This window comes from Onychostruthus taczanowskii, unplaced genomic scaffold, assembly GCF_017590055.1.
Source record: "Onychostruthus taczanowskii isolate IOZ18803 unplaced genomic scaffold, ASM1759005v1 scaffold34, whole genome shotgun sequence".
Taxonomy (NCBI): Eukaryota; Metazoa; Chordata; class Aves; order Passeriformes; family Passeridae; genus Onychostruthus; species Onychostruthus taczanowskii.
The window spans coordinates 136246-160223 of NW_024500794.1; the positions used below are offsets into that span (position 1 = coordinate 136246).

At 52.2% G+C, this 23978-nt stretch overlaps 1 protein-coding gene across 1 annotated transcript; it reads right to left on the reverse strand.

The window, feature by feature from the left end:
- Window positions 1–326: 326 nt before the first annotated feature.
- Window positions 327–23181, reverse strand: ATN1 (atrophin 1). Its single transcript, XM_041411081.1, has 10 exons — window positions 23088–23181; window positions 9269–9456; window positions 8933–9070; window positions 8445–8558; window positions 5125–7139; window positions 4699–4921; window positions 3873–4590; window positions 2543–2686; window positions 2105–2285; window positions 327–1571 (listed from the first exon to the last, which is right to left on the reverse strand). The coding sequence occupies exons 2-10, from the start codon at window positions 9344–9346 to the stop codon at window positions 1538–1540; spliced, it is 3645 nt and encodes a 1214-aa protein (XP_041267015.1). The 5' UTR covers window positions 9347–9456; window positions 23088–23181; the 3' UTR covers window positions 327–1537.
- Between the last annotated feature and the right edge of the window lie 797 nt (window positions 23182–23978).

The window sequence follows — 23978 nt, forward strand, 5'->3', positions numbered from 1 at the left end:
CCGCTTTTCACTCGTGCGGCCTCCTCCGTGGGCTCCCGGCCCGGTGCCGTCCACCCGCCCCTCTCCAGGCCGATACCGGCGGCTCCGCCGCCGCCGAACCGGCCCGGCCGAGCCACCCGGGCCCTATGCAAATTTCTCGCTTCTCATTGGTCCGCGGCGCGCACGCCCCGCCCCTCCCGCAGTGGCAGGGCTCCTGCCCAGCGGCTCCCCCGCGCCTTTCCCGAGGCGGTGCCCACTTCCAGCCTCTCCCACTTTTCACCGGGAGTGTTTCTGCCCTTCCCCTCCGGGCCCCACTGAAAAGAAATAAACACACCAGAGTCCCATTTCTGAAAGGGTTTTTTTGTCTTTTTTTTTTCCTTTTTTAAGAGCTTCATATATATATTTATATATATAAATTATTAGAATGTGTGTCAGGGCTTGGGAGTGCGTGGGGAACATCATTTAGGTGGTTGGTTTTTTTTTTTTCTTTTCCATAGCTGGGTTGTTGGTTGTTTTTTCCTTTAATGGTTAAGTAAATATATATATATATGGGGGACCAATCGAGAGATACAACTGTGAAATCAGAACACGCACGCGGGGGCAAGGGAGTCACAAGTTGCTACATAAAACTGCCACGTCTAATAGGATGTGCATGAGTTAAAGTACATCAATTAGGGTGGGTGAGGGGAAAGGGGCAGCCACCATCTTACAGACAGTCCCAGGACGCAGTGGTACCGCTGGGCCACGCCAGCTCTCCCCACGGGGCTCACGGTGCTGATGGCAGTCTCCAAAACAGTCTGCTGGTGCTTCGCACCTCGTGGCCGTGCCCGTTCCCTCAGCTGGGGAAAGCACAGCCACCGTCCTGCAAACAGTCCTGCGGTGCTTTGCACCCCGATGGCTGGGACCGGACCCTCCGCCGGCAGGAGAGGCCGCTCAGGAAGGGACCTGGAACGCTTTGTTTGCATCTGAAGGGATGTTGGGAGAACGGGAAGCTGCTCTGGCTAATCTGAAAAAGTTCCACGTTGCTTTTCTGTATCGCTAAGCAGTATCTTACAATTAAAGGGGGGCGGGGTGTCGAGGAGGCATCTGGAAAAAAGGCTCTTTTGTGTTTGCAGGTATTCCTTGGCTGCACCTCCTCCTTGCAGAAGCAGAAAAGGCAGGAGCATCCTGTACACGAAGTCCTGCAATGCTCTGCGCTTTTTATTTAATGCAACTGTTCCCCCAAAAGAAAGGATGGAGCTCCTGCCACCCTGAATTCATGTCAGTCTTTGTCCTTCTGAGCTCTGTGCAATGCTGATTCTCTTCTCTTCAGAGCTCGGCTGAAATCACGTACCAATCGCTTCAGGTCCATTAGTGGTGTCTCAGTCCCTCCCCATTTTCTCTCCTCCACTTTTCCCAGGATGCCATCCCATACTTTTTGTCATCTTCTCTGGTACTCTACTGCATGGTGGGATCGGGATGTGTCACTTTGCAGCTTCCCCTCCCCCAGGATTTGGTTGACTGATTGCTCCTCTTGAGAGAAAGACATGATGATGTCACACTGACAGCAGAAGTCCATTTAAAGGGGTTTGTCACTTTCCTTCTTCAGGTGGCTAGGATAAAAAAGAGGAACAACTCAATAGTGAAAGGGAAAAAGGCAATTTACACCATTCCCCTGCCTTTGTTCATCTGGACCCACACAACACTGCTGGCTTAGGAGGTTTTGTAGATCCTTGAAGTAGGAGATACTATTGGAAAGGTACAACATTCCACTTCTCTCTTTCCCAGTGTACCTCCCCATTCACTTGTGAATTCCTTATCTTGGCAAAACCATCAAACCCTTAAAAATGTATTGTACTTTGGCAGGGCTAACAGTTAGTCATAACTGCATTAACATGTATGAAACACATAAAAGTTACCTCCCCCCTGAGAGGGGAGGAGCTGAGATCTCACAAGGGATCAGCCACTCGGTAGCCACTTGCCAAGTACGACCTTCCTGGTGGCCAGCCACAGCTGTGCCCCACGTGGGCTTGGCCACAGGCACCCCCTCCAGGGGCAACGCTTCCCTGCTCCCACTGCCTGTGCCAGCCCCACGCCAGGGCTGGGCCTGGAGGCGTTCTGGTGAGGAGAGAGCAGCTGCACGCACCTGTAGTAGTCCTCCTGCGTGGGCAGCGGCACGCCGTGCAGAGGGTGGTGGGCGTGCAGCCACTGCTGCTGCTCCAGAGCCAGGCGCTGCAGCTCAGCCGACTGCGCGTGCATGGCCTGCAGCTGGTGCGCCGCCGACATGGGCGCCGACAGGGAGCCCGGCAGGTCCCTGTAGGGTGCGGCTGCAGCCAAAGGTGACACAGAGAAGAGCCCAGTTAACGCTCCATCCACGGCCCCAGAGCTCAGCCAAGACCCTGCTGCACCCCCATTCCCATCCCTGCCCACGTGCTGGACCTGCTCATCCCGACAGCGTGGGCCTGTCCTACGCTCTGCTTAACGGAACTCATCTGGTCCTGTGACACCCCAGGACGCCCCTGCCCCCCTGGAACTCTGCTGATGCTCTTTGGAGGAGAACAGCAGTCCCTGTGAAGTTCCTTACCAAAGAGCTGGTGGCGCAGCACTTCATTCTCATGGAGAGGGTGAGGCAGGAGAGGGTTGGGGATGGTTCCAGCCGGGTATGGTATCCGGGTGAGGTGTGATCCCGAGGCGAGGGGGTCGATTAGAGGGTGAACGGAGGCTGAGGCTGGGAAGAAAAGATGCCACAAGATAATTGTCCTGGGCTTTGCAGCAGGTAACACAGAGACAGGCACAAGGTCTCACAAAACAGATACGGAGAGAGGGTCAGAGTGTGTTAGGGATGGGATGATTTCACAGCTAAATAACAGAGTGTCATCTCCTTCCAAGTGTTAACTCTTTGTGCCTGCATCGAACTTCATGTGAACCAGTCTGGCAGAGCTCTGTCCTTACGCTCCTCAGGAAGAAATACTGCTCCTTAGAAATACAGCTCCTTAAAAGTTCAGCAGGGTTCTGCAAGGACCTGCTCTGCAATCAGGTCTGCACCCCTTATCATGCCCATATGTCACCCCGACAGCCATTCACGTGCATATTTGTGCTGGATGCTTTCTTTTCCAGGTCCTATCCACGACAGATTCTCTTTCTAGTGGTTTGGACTCCCAGCCAGAATAAGGTGCCCAGCCATGGATGGCAGGGAAAATGAACATTCACTTGTACCTCATGCCATCTCTGAGCAGTTGCAGCTGCTCAGAGCCAGCATCTGTGACTGACACCAGACCCCACTGACCGCTCACAGCATCTGAGCAGGCACAAGGCTTTTTTCCTATTGCACTGTAGCTTGGGCTTTGCTTCCCTAAGATTTTCATCCCCAAAGATTTTACTTTGCTTTCCTGCAGGATGAGGAAATGGAAGGGACCACCATTCAATTCTGAAGAACAGCAGCCTCCGGTTCCTTATGATCACCCCACCTCCTATCCTATCCCATCTCACTGTCTGCAGCCACTGAGAACCAGCATTTTATTAGTCCTAAGGACACTGCCAAAACTGTTCTAGCAGGGCTCCCGCTCCCTCTGCAGACTCCAGTCTAAGGAACGCAGTTCACAGCAGCACCACCCAGGCAGTCAGTGGGACTCCAGCACTTGTACTGTGGCCCCACAGATCCAGAACAAAAGGACACAGTGCAAACAGTTTTGCTGGCCACTGATCAGCAGCGTCAGTGCCTTTGGTGGGATGGGAGTGGGGAAAAGGAAGAATGACCATGATGTTGGGCTCTTCTGGCTGAAGATGTATAGCCTCCAAGTTTAATCCTGTCAGCTTTTAGGGTCCCGCAGGGCCGGAGGGAGGGAGTTCAAGGAAGACACAGTAGGACAGAAATCAGGGCTTTGTGCAGGGCACCACCACCATGCGGCCCTTACCTGCGTGTATGGCATCCTGCTGGTGGAGATGGAGGTGGGAGTGGATGTGGGAATGCTGATGATGATGAGGTGTCACATTGAGCATCTGCAGCCGGGCCAGAGGGTCATTGCTGAGAGCGGCCACCCGCTCGGCGTGCTGGCGTTCAGCCGCCAAGCGCTCGGCGTAGGACATGTCGGGACGAAGGGTCGGGCCAGCTGCCAGCGCCAGCCTCTCCCGCTCCAAGTGGCCCAGCCCTGGGTGGAAGGGAAAAGCGGGATGAAGGCCGGGGGCCGTCTGCAGACTGAGCCCGCCGTGGCGTGGGAACGGATCCATGGCAGCAGCGGGCACGGCATGGAGCTGCTCCAGCTCGGCCGGTTTGACTTCAAAGCCAGGCTTGAGACGCTCGCGCAGGTCCCGGTCCCTCAGGTCTCGTTCGCGGGCCTCCCGCTCCCGCAGCTCCCGCTCCCGCGTGGCTGGATCGCTGCTGTAGATGGCTGGCACGTTGTAGCCCAGCAGGCCCGGGTCGACGGCGCCCAGGGGCACGTAGAAAGGGTGGTTGCGGTTGCTGGGGGACATGACGTGGGGCCGGGCGTACTCGCTAAGGGTGCGCAGAGCCGGTGTGTCAGGGCCCAGGTATGGGGGAACAGTCGCTACAGCACTGCCCTGCTCGAAGGAGGGGCGGTGGGGAACCGGCCCGAGGGACGAGCACTCGACCGGACGGCCCTCCTGGGCCATCTTCTGCAAAAGAGCAGAGAGACCGGCTTCAGGGTCCCAGCGGGGAGCGGCCGAAGGGGCCCTTGAGCATCCGCCCCGGCTGCGCTGCGGCAGTGGGACTCCCAGACCTACCACACTCCGCTCCAGCTCCCGCTCCTTCTCCCGCTCCCGCTCCTTCTCCCGCTCCCGTTCCCGTTCGCGCTCCTTCTCTTCACGGGCCTTCTGCTCAGCCTCTCGACGCACTTTCTCCACCAAGTCTGCTCTTTTCTTGGCCAGCTTGGAGCCATCAAGGGGCACAAAGTACAGGTCTGTGCGGGAGCAGGAGTTGAAGCCACGGTCCAGGTGTTTGTTGAATCTGGGGATGAGAGGGGTAGCCTGTCAGTGCTGACAGGGCTGGTGAGCAGGGATGGGGACAGGGACAGCTACTGTGGGAGAGGCACTGTGGGAATGTAAAGAGCATCATGAAAAAGGGAAAAGGGCGTAGCTGCACCTCAGCCTTGGGGTGATTTCCTCCTCCCTGCCCCTCCCCATCCTTTGGAGAAACCAGTCTCCCCTCACCTGGCTGACTGGCTGGCATGGCTCGGCACATCCACCACCTTGGGGGGTGGCGAGGGGCTGCGAGCAGGTGGCACGGGGCTCTCCGGGGGCTCGTACTCCTCCGACGGCTCCTGCTTGATCTGAGCAGCGCTGAGGGGCAGCGGGGGTGGCGGCGGCGCCGGGGCAGCCATGCTCCCTGGCAAGGGTGGTGGGGCAGAGGGGGCTGGTGAGGGGGCTTTGTAGCTCCCCGCCACAGGGGAAGAGGCCACCCGGTAGCCAGGAGGGGTGGCTGCACGGAAAGGGGCAGCCGAGGAAGTGGGGGGCGAGCCCGGCTTGTAGGGGGCCGGGGGCTGGAAGGTGGGGACAGGGGAGGCCGCCCGCTTCCCATAGGGGGCCACAGCTGACGGGGGTACCGGGGGTGACACCGTCTTGTAGGGGGCTGCAGAGGGGGAGGCCATGGTGGCAATGACGGTGGAGAGGGTGGTGGCAGCAGAGGTGACTGGAGGGCCAGCCCCGTGAGCAGGGGACGGGGGTGGCGGCGGGGGGAAGGTGTAGGTGGCAGGACTCTGCCCCGGTGGGTGCGTGCACATGCTGGGGTAGCTTCCCTGGGAAGAGGCAGCAGAGGAGGACGAGGAAGAGGATGAGGACGAGGACGAGGAGGAGGAAGAGGGCGCAGCGGCCGCAGTGGCGGAGGGAGCCTGGCTGTAGGCGGCCTGGCTGTGCGGAGGGTAGAGGCGCAGCCCGTAGGTGGGATGGGAAGGGTGATGGCTGCTGGACTCCAGGCCGTGGGGATAGCCCCCGGGGGGCTGGGGCGGAGCTGTGGCTGCTGGGGAGACGCCCCCGCTGCTCCCGTGACCGTGGTGGTGCTGCTGGGGAGGCTGCTGGTGATGGGGGGACTGGCCAGGGAAAGGGGCAGCGGGGTGGGAGCCAGCATTGCCCAGCGGGCGGCTGTAAGGGGGTGGGCCCTGGCTCCAGACGGGCTGCGAGGGCAGGGAGGGCTGGGTGTACTTGGGGGGCTGGCTGGAGACAGAGAGGCCGCTGGGCGGGGGGAAGGAGTGCCCGTAGGAAGCACTGTAGCTGGGCAGGGGCTGGCCCGGGGACGGCTGCGGGTACTGGGCAGACGAGCTGGACGGCGGCAGCGGTGGCGGGGCGTAGGGGTAGCGGGAGGGAGCCAGGGCCGGCGCCTTGTCCTGCCCCATGCTGTGGGGCGAGGGCAGGTGGGCGCTCAGGGCCTGCCCCACCATCCCTGGGGAGCTGGAGGCGGCCACCGCGTTGTTGAGGGGGCGCAGGGCCGGCGGAGGAGGCAGGTTGGAGGAGACGTGGGGGAAGGAAGGGGCCGAGGCCGGGGGGGCAGCCGGGGGGTTGGCTGGGGGTGTCTTTTGAGGGGGGAGCCCTCCTCCTACCGACGCCAGAGAGATTGGGGTGGTAGGGGGTGGATTGTGCTTGGCGCTGAGCGTCTGCTCACGAGCCCCTGGTGCTGGGAGCCCCCCCACTCCACTGGCAATTTTGGCCCCCACCTGGACCACATTGGCCGTAGGATAAAGGGGAGTGTGGGAGGAAGAGGAGGAGGAAGAGGAAGACGATGAGGAGGAAGAAGGGGGAGCGGAAGGGGCAGCAACAGCAGAGGAGGAGGAAGAGGAGGAGGAGGAGGCAGGTGTCTGTGGGGCTTGAGCCTGGAAAATTCGTGAGGCCTGGCCCTCCAGCTGGGAATGGTAACTTCCTGCAGGGGGTCCCTGGGGGTGCACCTCGCCCGGGAGCCCAAAGCTGGGCTCTGGGGGACGGGCCAGGCTGTCGGGAGGGGGAGCTACCGGCGGGCTCTCGGGGAAGAGCGGGGGGTGGTGGTAGGAGTGAGACGGCCCCTGGGACAGCACAGAAGAGGAGTCGGAGTCGTTCTCCACACTCCCAGGGCTGTAGACGCTGGGCGAGGTGCTCCTGTTATCCTGGTCAATGTCCCGTGGGTCGCTGCTCATCTCATCATTGAAGCTGTGGCCGTCGAGGCTGTCAACATCGGATGGGGATGGAGGACAGGGCAACTCCTGAAGTAGGAAGGAGGAGGAAAGGGGCATTATGAGGCCTCCCAGACCACATGTGACACACTTCAAGCTCCCAGAGAACTTGTTTTCTGACCTTTCTCTGCCAGCCCCAGCACTGGAAAACCTCACAGAGGGAAGGAGACATTGTCTGGCAAGGTATACATAACACCAGTCCTCCTGCCTCCTTTCCAGGGCTCTCAGGTCCTTCATGAGCATTGTGTTCAGGAAGGTAACAAGGGTTACCTTGTGCAAAGAGGCAGTGAGAGAGGGCAGGGAACTGTCACACACAAGGCTGAGAAGGAACAGACACTACACCGGTGGTGGGCTCTTGGCCAGGACATGGTATCACAGGCGGCATGGAGCAGCACACACAGCAGTGGTCCCAGCACAGGCCACCGGCCCCAGGCCCAGAATTGCTCTTCTTGTCCCTGCAGAGTTCTCCCTGGTCAAGGAGACCAGCTCCCACCCAGACCCCTCTCACTGTTCCGCTCCTGACTTCCAGGAGCTCCTCCTGTGCTTCCCAACCCCTGCTCCTCCCCACCACCTGCTGCCTCAGACAATGTGCATTGGTGATTAGCAGCCATCATGGGTAAGGGTAACTAACAAGTGCCACTCTAAGCAAGGGAGGCTAAGCTGAAAAAACACCACTGTTGCACTGAACAGACTGTCCATGTGGAGAAATTACAGAAGTGGAACCAAGGTGGCTGAGTTATAAGGACCTCTTAACATGAGCAAGCATCCCCATGTTCACAGGCCTTTAAGGCCAGTTCCCTGAACAGGCTAACAGGGAATGGAGAAGCACAAGAGCTGAGTCTTCCAACCACCCAACCACCAATCCAGCCTGGTGCTGTCAGTGTTTTGGAAAAGCCCTGCCACGCCTCTGTGTGTGCATGAGCAGGTTTTGCATGACAGTCACCTGGAACCCACCATGGCTTAAGCCCCTCCATGTCACACTGTGCTGGGGATCAGAAGGGACTGACTCCAGCCCAACTTGCAGCTGCACATGGAGCCAGGCTCTTGCCACTCAGGTGGAAAAGGCAGGGCACATCCCCAGCTCCGACAGCACAGCAGCCCCCTGAACACAAGGCAAATGAGACAGAGAGCCTCCATCTGCTCAGTCATCACTCCTGGTGCCATCTTTGTAGATGCCATTTAGGTTGGAAGAGATGCAGTGCAAAACCCAAGGTGTCAGGGCTCCCAAGCAGCCGGAACCTCAAGCTGGGCAGGATTGAGCAGCATAGACAGGGAACTGGAGACTCCTTTGCTCTGGACTGGCACATGCCAGCAATCACAGCAGGAAGAGCTCACCTCAGTTTTGGTTTTTTTGGGAGCATTGGTGTCCTCCCCTTCACTCTCTGAGATCTCTTCTGTACGGCCCTGCTTGCTGCTCTTGGGGGTGCAGGATTCCTCCAACCGGCCTTTCTGCAAGGAGACAAGGAGAACACAGAGGTGGAGAGTCACGGGAAATCCTCCAACCCGACGGGTCTTCACAGGCTGCAGCAGGTGAGACACAGCCACCATGGCACGTGTGTCGATGACACTAGCAGACCAACACGGACACAGCATGTGGCAAAAATGAGCACTACAAGGGTCTGGTGAGACTGGACACCAGTTATTGGGAAAGTGCAAGACAGTGAGGATGAGAGCAAAGAGGGATTCTGCCCATTTCAGAAAGCTAACCCAGCAGGGGCTACTTAGTGGATCTCTTCTGGTCTGTGTCCCTGGATCCTCAAATGGGTCCCACCCAATCTGGGCAGTCCTTGGCCACCCCACACCTGTGTTCCAGCTGAAATTACCTTTGTCGCTTGTCGGGATTTCTCAGCTTTGCCATCACTGCTGGAGGTGCTGACACCACCAGGGGAAGCTCGACCCCGTGACCTGAGCTCCTCTCGGGGCCCCGGAGTCTCTTTCTTCCGTCCACTCCGCATTGACATCTAAGAGAGGGATCACTGTGTCAGTCCTGCTTTGCATCTCCCACCTCTCCTGCTCTGTGCCCAGCCTCCCTAGGCCCCTGAACCCCCTGCACTCCACTGTGCCCAACTCATGCCCGCTACCTTTGCAGGGAGCCTCAGTTCCAACCCACACCTCCAGCCTGGCTCTCGTGTCCCACCCCCCTCTCCCACCCCACGTACTGAATCCTTGTTCTGTCGTGTCTTCATTCTTTTGGGTGTGGGACCCCCATTCTCCTTGGCCCGGTTTGATGAAAACATAAATTTTTATGACTCCGCAACCCCCTTCGGCTGTTTCCGAGGAGATGGAGATGGGCAGCTCTTCTGGAAGTGGGGATTACACCAGCCACGCAGTGAGATCCCGCTGAATCCTGAAAGGCAGACAAGCAGGTGAGGGGGGAGAAAGACTGAGTGAACCATAGAACACCCATTCGTGGTTTGCTATAGAAATATGACAAAATTATTATTCCTTCCTTATTTAGAGACTTGAGTCTGTTTACCAAGAATGCAATAAACTCTCCCATCAGTGTGGGAAAAGATTTGCCCACTGCCATATCTAATTTCCAATTTCTAGGAGTGATATGTGCATGAGGTGAGGTATACATTTTTAATGGCTTCAAACTGAAAGAGGGCAGATTTAAATTAGATATTAGGAAGAAACTCTTTTACTCTGAGGGTGATGAAGCACTGGATCAGGTTGCCTCATAGATCCCCCAACCCTGTCAATGTTCAAGGCCAGGCTGGATGGGGTTTTGAATAACCTAGTCTTGTGGAAGATGTCCCTGTCCATGGCAGGAGTATTAGGAGTAGATGATCTTTAAGGCTTCTTTTAATCCAAGCCATTCTGTGATTATGTAATTCTATTATTTGGGGCCCAATAGCGCTGCTTTGGAGGATGCAAGAAGGAATGGTTATCAGAATGTTATCTGTCCTCTGGAATAATTTTAGTATTTTTATTTTCTTGGGAAAAAAAATAACAGGAAAGTGTTTTAAGATATTCCCAATTACAATTTTTCTGGCTTTGTTAGTTCATCTTCGCACTTGCTGTCAGTGCAGAAAGTTACACCAGCCTTACCTGGCCACGTGCTGCCATTTGCTAGCCCTGTGTCACTGGTCATTCAGCAAAGTGGCCTTTGCTGAAGGGCTCTGTACAGCCCTGCCCTCCCCAGAGCACATCCACGTGCACTCACGCACCACCACGCTATGCAGAAAATGTGACAAGTCTTGCTTGGGCTGTTCCATGCCCAAGGTGCACAAATAGGTGCAAAAAAACACATTTAGCTCTGCTTTTGCACGACCCCATCACCAGCTCTGTTTAGCCTGGCGTGCCTGCTGGGGTCTCCTCCTCCTCAACATGCAGGATGTTCCTCAGTGTTCCAGAGCAAGTCATACCCAGGGATGCAGAGCACATCCTTACACTCTGCAGCAGCGGGAAGATTTCTGAGATCCCTCCGGAACAATTTACAGCTTTGTGCCATGTCCAAAAGCATTTTACTGTGGATATTTAACACACTGTTGTATCACACAGTTCCTACTCTGGAGTATGAAAGTACCGTGTTTGTGTTAGCCTGGGAACTGGAGGAAATTATTCAGGGATACTGCCCCTGAAGTTAGCTTGCTTGAATCCAGCAAGCTAAAGACCTTTTAGACCACTTTAGACCACTGCTCTGCGCTGCACACACATAACCAAAAAGACTTTATCCTTCCCAAGCCTGTCATCTGAGTTGCTATACTCAGTTTCTGGAATGGACAATCTGAAAGACAAGGGAATGTGTCCCATGGAAGAGGCACCAGCAGAAAAAAAGCCACAACTAATGGGTTTTTATTCTTTCATCTGGAAGCACAGAGGAATTTTGTGAATAAGAAGCCTATGGATTTGGGGCTCCTGAAGACCATCCTACACCTGGAAAAATCAGCTTCCAGCCAAGCAGTGCAGAAGCAATCTGGATGACTTCCATTTTTCTGAGAAGGGAGCTGAAAACAGGGATCAGAGCAAATGCATCCGACAGGAGAACTCTCAGACCTCCTGTTGCTGGACTGTGTGGCCCCAGGGTCACTGCTTCCCACTGTCTTCTTCTGCCTGATCATGAAATGACACTGGCCTGTCTCTCCTGGGGCTCCACATCTTCCCTGACCAATGCTTACAGAAACCCATCCGGAAGGTACTTAGGAAAATCAGGGGACTGTTTGTTTTAATTCCATTAATATTTTATTTGACCTTCATCACGAAAGCCCCAAGGGGACTCATCCAGCATTAATTCCCACACACATCAATTAATTAACTGAGACCTCTTCTTTAATAGGAAAATAGCTGATGATGGTTTATAACTGACCTAATGGAGGCACAGCCCACTCCCAATCCCCACCCGCTGACTTGTTTTACAGGCTCATATTTCTGTCATGCTTTGGCCTTTGGTTGCTAATTCAGCCAGTTACACTGATGCTATTCTAGATAAGCATCCAGAATCAACATTTCTTAGGTGAAACAAAAGATTGTAATCCCTAAGGTGATCCTAATTTAACTCAGCTTTGACTCACGCCATGGTGGCAACCTGCACGTATTAGCTCAGCTCTGAAGGCACAGCAGCAGCAGCAGCAGCAGCAGCAGGCTACCCATGTCACTGCTCCCTGCATTCCACAGGGATGCCACCCACGCCTCCCACACCAAAGAAGCCAGAGTGATAACGCAGCACACAGGTCTCCATTCAGCTTTCCAGCAACCCTGGAATGACAATTACCATCCTCTTCCCAGAGAAGTCAGTCATCAGGGAAATAACATGCAGCCAGCCACAAACTGAAACTTCCCTTTTTCAAAGGGATATCCACTCCGTACTTATCCCAACCACTGACTATGCAGTAACAAAGAAAGCCCAGAAAAAACAGTGGTATTTCAAGAGACATAATCAACCACTGACTGAGGCAGAAGTTTCTGTCACTTAGACTGAAGGCTTTACTAAAATATGTACGAGAATAGACACACACATTATTTAGTATAGCAGTATAGCAACTGTTATGGCCAGATGAGAGGATCACAAATCCATCTTATAATTTTAACATCTATGAAATAAAAGCTTGCAATTTAAGTGAGCCTTTACAATTAGCAAGTTATACCTAACCCTTCCCATCGCTGAAGATCCCTGCAAATGTCTCTGAAGGGTTCTTAGGGCTCCATGGTTTTGGTTAGGAGGTGAGACGTGACAGGCCTGCTGTGGAAGGGTTAACCTTTCCCTGGCCCTGTGAAGCCCTTTACAGGCCCAACTGAGTTATGAGGCATTGCAAATTGCAATTTTCTGTTTGCGTTTCACACAACCCAGCTTGGCTTGGCTTATTGCCCAAACCCCTCCATATTCTCCCGTAAGCCCTGGTGAAGTCTCCTGCGAGCAGCACACACTCAACAGGCATCCCCCACGTGGCATTCAAAATGGATCCCACTCCTCCTCCTCCTCCTCAGCTCCAAGTAATTCTCCTTCCCAAAGCCTGGACTGTCCTGCCACAGCCAGAAGCTTACAAGGTCCAGCTCCTCTTTTGTTGAAGGACACAGATGGGTTCTCTCCTTCCCAGGCTGTCGTGTGGAGCAATTCTCCCAGGTAACCAAACTGGAAACAAGTCCATCTCAAATGAGAAGCACTCAGGTTTTACCTCTTTGAAAGCAGGCTGAATGTTTGTCCTTGGCTCAGGAGAGCGTTTACACATTAGGCTGCGGCTTTGAGGAAATAAACTTTCCTGGATGGCGACAGAAGCAGAGGAAATGGGAACCGAGTTTCTGGGGTGGTGTTTGAGGGCTGGCCAGAAGTGTAAATGACGAACCAAAGCACTGCACGCGCTGGGGCTGCGGGCAGGGCTACACCCAGCACGGGTCCAGCAGCCAGGAGCCCGTTTCCACTGAGACCAGGAAGACAGGGAGATGCTGCCAGAGCCATGGAGGGTTTTGACACTTCAGCAGGCGCTCCATGGCAGAGCAAGCCCCAGGATGGGCAGCCCAAGTCCAGGGCTTCAGCCTGCTTGAGAAGGTCAGATGGTCCAGCTAAGGTCCAGCTAGCCCCCTCTGGGCCAGTGCCAGCAGAAGGGAGAGATGAAGGCTCCCACCATCGGTGTCATTTAAGAAGAAGAGCTAACATTATCCCCTTTTTTGTTTATTTATTATAGACAAAGCCAGCTTCTGCTAGATGCTAGTCCAAGCAAATAAATGCTAGTCCATGGAAGTCTGGAGTAAGGAGTCACTGGAATGACTGCTTTAGCCTAAGTACAGATGTTCTGAAGTGCAAACCTCTTGTCTTCTTCATTTGGGAACTGTTTAAATACACAGTGACTACTCTTTAAGTCCTTTTCTGAAATGTAGGAATCACATCCAAAATCCTACATGAAATCCAAAGAACTGGCATGCAAAGGCAGGGATTCAGAAGTCAGATGTGAGAATTAAACTGAGTTTACTTCTCTGCAATTCAATAGCTCTCTGTTCCCATTCTGTTTTTTCTCCTCCCACTTCTACAAAGAGATGGACTAGCACTGGAGGGAGGAACTAGGGTGGCAAAATGAACACAGCTGCTTTTTAACACATTGCAGATGCTGAAAAGTGTCCTGAACATAAGTTGGAATGTTAACTGATGGATCCCTCTTGATGGGTAAAGATCACTAAGAAGAAGAGCAGTATGTGTATATATATATGACTGCCCATGACTGATGGTCCCAAATATTTTTAACTCCTGTCTCAATATCCCTCATTTTGTAAAATGAAGGGGAAATTTCCAAAAATGTAATTGGTTTTAACGACTGTGTAGGACCTTGAAAATATTAAGCTTTGTCCCAAACACTGCAATCAGACAACCTGAAGTACAGTATTTCCCAATGGCTAATTACCTGATTTCATGCTTGAACCCTGGCATTTCACTACAGGGCATGACAGAGAAAGAGAGGGAAGGAAGGGGAAGGGCACCGTGCTCAGTGTTGGACAGCAATGAGAAAACAGGTCAGGGTTCAGGTCGCACGTCCCGGTCCTTTGATACATACCTGGAGCGTGACATTACTGTAAAAGGGAAAACAACTCTGCGAGCAGAGGGATTAGGATGCCAAAATGGTTGAATACCAAGATGGCAAACATTTGTGGCTGATATTATCCTGGGTGTGAATATTGCCATGACTATATTCAGTAAATCTTGTTAAGAACAAATACATGAAGGTATACAAATGAAAGGCAGTTTTCAAACAAAGGCATTTTTCTGTCTCCTACAAGTAACTACAACACTGGGTGGATGCAGGGGCTGTGAACTCAGGTTGGGAAGTGAATTAATCAAGGAACAAGACTCCTGCAGGTCACTCTCATGCAGGTCACTGCAGGACCAGAGCACACACCTCCCAGGCCTCTGCAGACCCCTCCACAAGGGCTGGGACAGGCACATCCAACCACCAGCAGCCATCGGACACGGGCAGGAAAGGCTGAGACCTGCCCTGCCAGGGAGTCTTGGCAGCACAGTGTTATGTGGCAAACTCAGACAGAAACACCTACAACACAAGTGCAAACTGTGACTGCTGCTCAAGAGGTCACAATATAAATCCAGTATGAACATAGTGACAGCTGTCAATTGTTGTTATTTTCCATAAAGACACCGATTTCATACTGGCAGTGTAGTGGAATTTCACTGTATTCTTCTGTCTTCAAAATATAATGGCATAGAATGGGTCACTATGTGATGTGTTAAAATAAATTTTAACAATAAATGGAAACTTACTATTATTTACTAAATATTATTTAATATTAATTTATTATGCTTTCAGAAAGTCCACTCTGTGCCAGAGGGTGAATCACACACACTTTTAATACACAATTTAGATCTATCTATGTAGACTCTCAATTTAGATCTATCTATGTATGTAAGAACTGAATCACAATCCCACCATAAGAAGACAGGTTTGAGACCACCTGAGGTCTCAAACCTGAACTGAACATGAACAACTCCTGATGAGATGCATCCCAGGACCTTAAGGGAGTCAGCTGACATAGTGGCCAAGCCAGTCTCCATGATATTTGATAAGTGGATGGATGGCTCTATCCAAAGAGTTACAATTCACAGTTCAAAGTCAAACTGGAAACACTGAACCAGTGGCGTCTCCCAAGGATCTGGGACCAATACTATTTAATATCTTCATCAATGACACAGATGGTGGGATTGAGTGCACTCTCTGCAGGCTTGCAGACGACACCAAGTCAAGTGGTTGATAGGCTAAAGGGAAGAGATGCCATCCAGAGGGACCTTGAGAGGATTGAGGAGTGGAACCACGTGACACTGGTGAAATTCAACAAGGTGAAGTGCGGGTCCTGCACACGGGTCAAAGCAATCACCAGGATCAGTATAGGCTGGGGAATGAAGAGTCTGGGAGCAGCCCCGTGGCAAAAATCTTGGGATACACACGGACAAAAAATTGAGCATGAGCTAACAATGCGCACTTGCAGCCCAAAGGCCAAACATGTCCTGAGCTGCATCAAAAACAGCACTGGCAGCAGGGTGAGGGAGGGAATTCTGCCCCTTTGCTCTGCTCTGGCAAGACCCCACCTGGAGTGCTGCATCCAGCTCTGGGATCCCCAGCAGAGCAAGGACAGGGACCTGTTACAATTCCCCAAAAGGAGGGTGTAGCCAGGGGGGGGTCGGCCTCTTCTCCCAGGCAAAAAGTAATGGGACGAGAGGAAATGGCCTCAAGTTGTGCCAGGGGAGATTCAGGCTGGACATCAGGAAAAATTTCTTCACTGAAAGGGTGGTTGAGCCTTGTAATGGGCTGCCCAGGGCGACAGTGGAATCGCCATCCCGGGAAGTGTTTGAGAAATGACCGGACATGGCACTCAGCGCTAGGGCTGAGCTCACAAGGTGATGTTTGGTCAACAGCTGGACTCGATGATCTTGGAAGTCTTTTCCAACCTTAATGATTCTGTGATTCTGACATTCTAAGCATGTAAAAATGGCTTATAAGAAAGGTAGAGAGACATATTTTACCAGGGCCTGCAGTGACAGGACAAGGGGCAGTGGTTTTGAACTGAAAGAGGGCAGGTTTAAATTTAATATAAGGAAGAAATTATTTTCCGTGAGAGTAGTGAGACACAGGAACAGGTTTCCTAGAGAAGTTGTGGATGCCCCAACCCTGGAAGTGTTTAAGGCCAAGATGCAAGGGACCAGGAACAACGTGGTCTAGTGGAAGGTGTCCTTGCCCATGGCAGGGGGGATGGAACTGGCTGATGTTTAAGGCCCCTTTCAATCCACACCAGTATAAAATATCCTAAAATTATTCTAAAATAACACCTCCCATGTGAAAAAGAGACTCATCTTGAGGCAACAGCTTCAATCCTTCTTATATGTACTTGTTGACAAATTCACTTGTCAGGCTAGCTATGTGCTCCTTCAGTAAAATAATAAATAAAAATTAAAATGCTCATGCTTCAGGAAAGGGTGCCAAATAAGAATACTAAAAATAACTGCAGAGCACTGGCAGTCTTAGGAGATAAAGCTAGTTTACATTTTATTAAGCCTATATTAATGTTTTGTTTTCTTAATTTTGCACAACCATGAGGAACAAGAATGTTGTTTTGAGAATGAAAACTCTAATTCTGGAACCTCCATTCAAATAAAAATGTATCTGTTAAAAAAAAAATTATGATTAACAGAGTGAAATAACAGAGCTAAAGCAAGGTAATAAATAATAAAAATATTCAGGCATTTAACAATAGCTTAATTTACAGCGTAGAAGAAGATATTAATTTTTGCAAAAGCAACTGAAAATAAAGTTTGATTCACTAAATGAAGGTTAGATGTACTAAAGAAGGTTATGTTAATCGTAAAACAATTCCTGAGGGCACAGTAAAATGACTGTTAAGTATGTAACAGATTTACTTAAAAATCCCAGAAGAATCATTCTGTCTCCCCAGAGGAGGGCTTCCAGATCTCTTGGAGATACAGGCTGGCAGAGCCCAGTGGTGGATTGGGAAAAAAAGCCACACTGGGCTCTACCTTCTGCAAGTGGGATGGAGCCTACAGATGCATGATCCAGAGGAAGGACACATCACATTCCCCACACTCAATTTTATGAAGTGCAGCATCTTCTATATTTGGAACACCTGAGCACACCTTACCTGTGGAGCTGTTAGGGGCCAAGGGTCTACTGTAACACCTCACAGCCCTCTTTTGACACACAGATGTCCCTTTGCTAAGCATGCAAAGCAAATTACTCAAGAGACATCACAGGATGGCTGCCCAGAGACTCCAAGGACGATGTTAGAGCTGGAAGGGACATCTGGACTCTGGGCTGACTGGTGCAACTCACAAGTGATACCCTTTGGATATAAGAGGCAGATCCATGAAAATGGCACCTTGGCATCCAGCAGCCATCGAGAAAGTATGCTAGAATTTCTTGAGGAGAACATCATTATGCCCCCACACAAACCTATGGCTTTCCTACATCTCGAAATGTGTGTGCAATTCTGCTTCTTCCATAGGAACCAGGAGGGGCAATGGAGAGGCACGACTGAGTAGGTTAGACATCTCTGTCCAGAGAAAAGGTTATTGAAGTGAGGATGTGACTGGGGACCATAAAGCCATATACAAAAATTAGAGGTTAGGTAGGAAATAAATTTTTTACTGTCTTTTCCAGTACAAATTTGATGACCATCAAGAAGATGAAGAAACACGTTCAAAAACAACTAAAAAGTAGTTCTTGAAACAGGTGGCTGCAGAATTTCCAATTAAAGGACACCATGGGTGCCAGAAGGTTCTATGTGTTTGACGGGAGACTGGAGAATTTAATTCAAGAGAGAATCACTGGCACTTTCTGGATAGCTAGAAACCATATCTGGCTATGGAGGTCCTCCACTGAAAACACCTGGAAGCTGTAGGACTATCAGAGGAAAATGGCATAGGATTGGATTGGATTGGACTGGATTTCATCATATTAGATAAGATTAGAAAATTATATTATTAGATTAATGGTTGGACTCCGTGATCCTGGAGGCCTCTTCCAAACTAAATGATTCTATGACTTTGCAGCCAATGACCCAAAGGACACCCTTCAGATTCTCTGTTTCCAGGGATTCATGACTGACAGCAAAGACAACACGAGAGCCATGTGTGCCAAGGGTGAGCACGTGAACAGGATAAAGATGGACAGACACATCCAGAACGAAAGAAGTGAACTAGGGCCAGGGAAATGGGCAGAGGAACAATAGTACAGCAGATATGAGTCACTGGTAAACTTTGAGCCACTCCTAGGCTTGGGATCCCACAGCTCCTCCTTGGTCTACTGGCCAAGGACTGGCCAAGTGGGATGATCCTGCCCTCATCCCTCATCTCTCATCCCAGAAGTCTGAAAGACTTCTAAAAAGGCTTTTCTTGAATAAGTGAAATCCACCAGTGCACAGAGAAAGGAATATCCTTCAGGAGCAGGAAAAGAGGTGATTTTCACCTGACTATACACAGGATTGGTAAGGCAATCATGGGAGTAGTGCACACATTTTTACCTGTGTACTCCAAAAAGGATGCTGACAAATTGAGAAATGTGATTAACTCCTCCCCCTTATGACCTTAAGCTGAATAAAATAGCTTACCTGAGAAAATGTTAAAAGAAGACTTGAAGATGGCCTATGAGCACTACAAAGGAAGATTTCTGACAGCTCTTTAACCTACACAACAAAGACCCCCAAATCCAATGGATCTAGCTAAAGCCAGACAAATCCAACACAGAATTAGTGCAAAATTTGAAAAGCAGGAAAAAACAATCACTTGAAAAATTTGCATAGGAATCTAGTGTGTATCTGAAATTTTTAAGGGTTTTCTTTTATTTTATTGAAAAATTTTGCTCTTAATACTTTGTGCAGACCAGCCAGTTGATGAGAACGGGTTTTTCAATGCTAAACTCATTAGTAGTCATAGAATTTGGCCAAAAGGTGATAGGGTCTAGCTAGCTCTGGGTGAAAATGGACTTTGAAAGCGATGGTCTAGCAATGTATGAGGAAAGCCTGATGGATAACCATGCCTGGATAAACCATTCTTCATGGAGGGTGGGCCCTCTTTATGTGTCTGGCAAACTCTGAATAATTCGGAAGTAAATCACTTCATCTGTTGCACTGTTAAAACAAAAAAACAGCAGTATATCCAAAATACTGTGCTATAGATACACTTTATATCCAATACACTCTGCTATATATATCAATATAAAATTTAATAACTATATAACATTATATTTTATACGAGATATATTATATTATACAAACTACCATATATATTGTGATTTACACACACACATAAATATATATATATACACACATATAGTAAATCCAATTCACTGCCCAAACAGAAGAAGGTTGCTCAAATGCAACCTTCACTTAAGTGATCTATAGTGCAGAGAGACCTTGTGGAAGAAACAGGCTATCACCAAGTGCATTGTGCAGCAGGGAAGTACAAGACTAAAATTTCCCAGCTAAACTCTCTGTGATGAAGAATGTTACCAGGGCAAGAGACATGAAGTAAGATTGAGAGCAACCAGCTCCTCTTCTTCAGCAAAGCCCAGACAGACCATCATTGGCTGAAATTGCCTGGAGAAGATATTGCAGTTAGCCTTTGGTTTGTAGGTGAAAATACTGCCACAACGATCAATCAAACATTGATATTTTTACAGGAGGAGACAACAACAAATCAGTGTTTGCTGCCACAACACACAGAGAAAACAGACGGTCAGAAACTTCTGCAGGAGGATTATCAGAGCTGGAAGCTTGGCACTGCTTCTGAAGGGATCGCTTCCTCACAAAGCTGGCTTCTGCTAAACTTAAAACATGGCCAAATCCTTATCCCCAAATATTCGAAGGCCAAACAGCCAACCAGACTGGTAGGGAGGTGAAGCTCAAGCCACTCGAACTGGAAACATCTCCTTCTGTTTCACCATTCTCCATACACACCTCACTGACAACATGGGCTGTGGGCCCACGAGTGCCCAACAGGACTGGAAGGACAGAAAGATTCTCCAGTGCTCATCTCAACATGACAAAGAGCAGTGGGACATGCACCTGGCCAGCCTGGCAACACATGCCTTGGGCACTGCTGAGCCTCAGCAGGTCAGGGAAGGCACTGAGAGGGAGCATCTCATGCTCGTGTTAAACCATCCACTGTGACCAGACTCCAGCAGGGATCGCAGGAATTAGTTCTGCGGAGAATACCTACCCTAGGCATGCTCACTTGGTTAAGGACACGACTTTTCCAGAGATGCCTTCACTTTTGAACAGTCAGAACTTGTGCTGCCTTCTCCTTCAGCCTCTAAGAAGTTTGTAAAGCACTGCTATTTTGTACTTCACCAGACACAGTCTTCAAGAAGTACAGATGGAAGAGATAAAGTGATTAACTTTTAGAAATATATGTCATACTTCCAAAGCATCTCCTAATGGAGGAAGAATGAGACCAGAAAATCCAATGAAGGCAAGAAAACAGTTTATTTGTCCAAAAGAGATTGGGAGAAAGAAATTAATTGGGGAAGGTAAAGTCGAACAGAAGAGAAAACCAGGTTCTCAGAAGAAAAGGCATTACATGAGGAGGAATAATAGAGGATGGACAAACATTCGGGTAGGTATTTAAGAAGGGGCACAGCTGAACATATGCACAGACCAATTCCAGAAATTGCATTTGCAAACGTATTACACCCCAGACCTGGTAAATAAATAAACCTTCCCTACACAGCTCTGTATTCCACATGGACTGCTCCTCTCAACTCCACCTCCATCCCCAAGAAAACCACTGATGAACGTGAGAGAGCTCCAGGACAAACCGGGAAGGTGTAGAAGGAGTGGCAGGGGCTGAATTTTGGGAAGAGAAAAACCTGCCTGATGCATTTCACCCACAAATAAAATCGGGATGGAGTATTTCAGTTGGAAGGGACCTACAATGATCACCTAGTCTGACTGGCCTAGATGCTCCTCCTCCTCTTGAAGAACAATACAGATCAGGCTGCTTTTCGTACACCATGCTATAGAATCATAGTTCCTTGCATGACCATTACCATTTTGGAATACAAGTACACCCACAAGAAACGTCACCGTAATTCCTTGTTCGGGCAAACCTAAAGGTGAGAATGCAAGAACCTTTCAAAGGTATCCAAGGGGTACAAAACCCAGGGGAGGAGGCAAATGCATATGAAGAGAGGTAAAGGCAGGTCACTGCAGCAGGTTAAACCTGTTCATCTTGTTCATTAAGATTCACTGCACACTTAATTTTCAAATGTTTGGAGGTTTCTAATAATTTCCAGCAAGAACCATGGTACCATAAGTTCACTTTTTGTCCATGCTTGAAAAGCTCCATCATGAATCATAACTGGAAAAGCCTGGTTTGAAAGATCAGGTCATTCCTAAGAAGTTGGGGAAATACACAAATGATTGGTTGTGCCATCACTAATGACAGACACAAAATAACATTAACAACTTGGCCAAGAAACAGGACAAAAGAGAATAATTCGAAATTAACAAATTGATCATTCACATTTACAAGTGTCCCATCCATGGGTAATGACCGTGGAGCTCCAGCCCCTTGGGAATGTGTGTGCAGCACAGCAGTGATTCACAACACCCTCGGGCTCAGAAGAAAAGAGAGTCCAGCTCCCAACTCAGTCAGCTGTGGGATTCTCTAGTGGGAGGTCAAGGCTGAACTCGGCAGCTTTAGGCAGCACACACCTGAAGGGTGTGTAACCATGCTCCAGCACTCAGGTGGACACAAAATGAATGGCATTTCCAACTCCTCCTTCGCTCTCCTGCTACACATCTTAGGGTAATGGCCCACTACTTTCTCCTCACTTTTTCAAGGCTGGAAAGCATAGCGGTTCCTGTGCAATCCACCCAGTACAACCAGAAATAATGGTAACAGATTTGCGTGCCGAGCTCGGTAAGGACATGCTGCTTCTCAAGGCACAGCCCAGCAAAAAACAGACCCTGCAGACAAAAGCCCTACAAATTCTTACAGTAGCCATCCTGGCAAATGAGGAATCGTCTGCGGAGCTCAAGGCAGCCACGGCACTGAGGCAAACGCAGGGAAAGGCACTGCCCATCTGGAAAGCAACTTCGGGAACGTACAATAGCTATCAAGGCACAACTCCACGGCCAGCAAAGGCGGCGTGCAAAGTAATGCCACGGTGACCAAATGGCTGCCACTTCAACAGCACAGCGGCCACTCGGCAAAATACAGCCGGCAATTCGCTGGGCAACAGCAGCCGAGCCGGCCAGAGGCCAGCACAAGCCAGCAAGACAGAACAGCCACCGGCTCCATGGCACGGCCAAAAGGGCAACGTGGGCAACCCAGATGCCGCTTCTTCAGGAATCCTGAATAACAAATGGACGACCAGCCGGACACGCCGAGGGATCTCGGCCGGTTCCAGAGGAGCGCAGCCGCCACCCCGATGCCACCCAGCCGTGCGGGATCTCGCCAGCGCCCCGGTCCCCAGGCGGCACCCTGGCGTGCCAGAGGAGGGGGCAGCGGCAAGGGGCGAATCCCACCCGTGCCCGCTGCAGCCACGACGAGGGGAGCCGACACTCTTCCCGGCCCCCCGATGGAAACGTTATTCCCAGCTCGTCCTGCCCGCTCCCCGGCCGCACCTGGGGAAGCGGGGACAATACGAGCCCCCACCGCGAACGCAGGCAGGGCGGGAGTCGGTGCCCTCCGGCGCTGTGCCGCCCTCCTCCCCGCACGGCCCCGGGCCGCGAACTCGCAACTCCCGCCCGCCCGCGCCCCCCGGGCCCCGCGCGCCCCTGCCCCGCCCCTCGCCGCATCCACGCCGGGGCAGGGACCGCCGGGGCCCCTCGCCCAGCGCCGCGGGGGTTAATCGCACTCTCGCCCCTCCTGCCCCCCCCAACTTTGGTGTTTCCCCCCCCCGCGCCGCCCCGCTCCCCATCCCGACAGACGGACCGGAGGGCTAAAATCCAGCCGCGAAAGAATGCAGCGAGTGGGCGACAATGACAAGCGGGGCGGGAGCGGCTGGGAGCGGGCGAGGGACTCACCGGCGGCTCCTGAGGGGAGGTCGAATGAAGGGAGGAATGGAGGCGGCGAGGAGCGGGGGGCAGGGATTTAAACGCTGCCCCCCCTTCTTTTTTTTTTTTTTTTTTTTTTTTTTTTCCCCTTTCCTCCCTCCTCCTTTTCCGCGCTCCCTTTCCTCTCGCGGCTCCGGAATAACCGGTCGGTGGCAGGGACCGCGGCTCCGGGAGGGGGGTGCGGCGGGGAGCGGGGCCCCCCCGCCCCGCGGCTGTGTCGCCCCCTCTCCCGCCGCGCTCAGGCGCCTCCGCCTGCGCCCCGCCGCCCTCCCATCGCTCCCACCGCTGCCCGCCTTAGCCACCTCCCATTTCCGAAGGGCCCAGAACGAGCCCCCTCCCCCGCCCCTCTGCTCCGCGCTCGCCGCCGCCCCTCCCCGCGAAACACCCCACACACCCCGCACCCCCCCAACCCACCCGTGGGCGGCGTGGGACGGGGGAGGAGGAGACGCGGGCGCGGGGCGAGCAACCGGCCCGGCCCCCGCCCCGGCCGCGCCTCGCACCGCTGGGCCCCCGGCGCCGGCACAAAGGCCGGGCAGAGCGGGGGAGAGCCCGGCGGGGCGTTTTTGGCAGGACGGGCCCGGGGCGGCCGAGGGCTGCGGGGGGGTGGCGGCCGGCCGGGGCTGCAGCGGGGCCTCCCGGGGGGCGGGGGCGGCGGCCGCCCGACGGGCGCTCATCGGCGTGCGGCCGCGCGCGCATCCATCCCCCCCGATCCCACTTCCCATCCCCCGCCCGGTTGCCAGGCAACGGCACAAAGGGAGCGCGAGCCCCGTGCGGGGGCCGCTCCGCGCTGCCCGCACCGGGCTGCGGCCCCCCCGGCACACGCACACACGCGCGGCGGCGGCGGCGGCGTGCGGGGCCCCC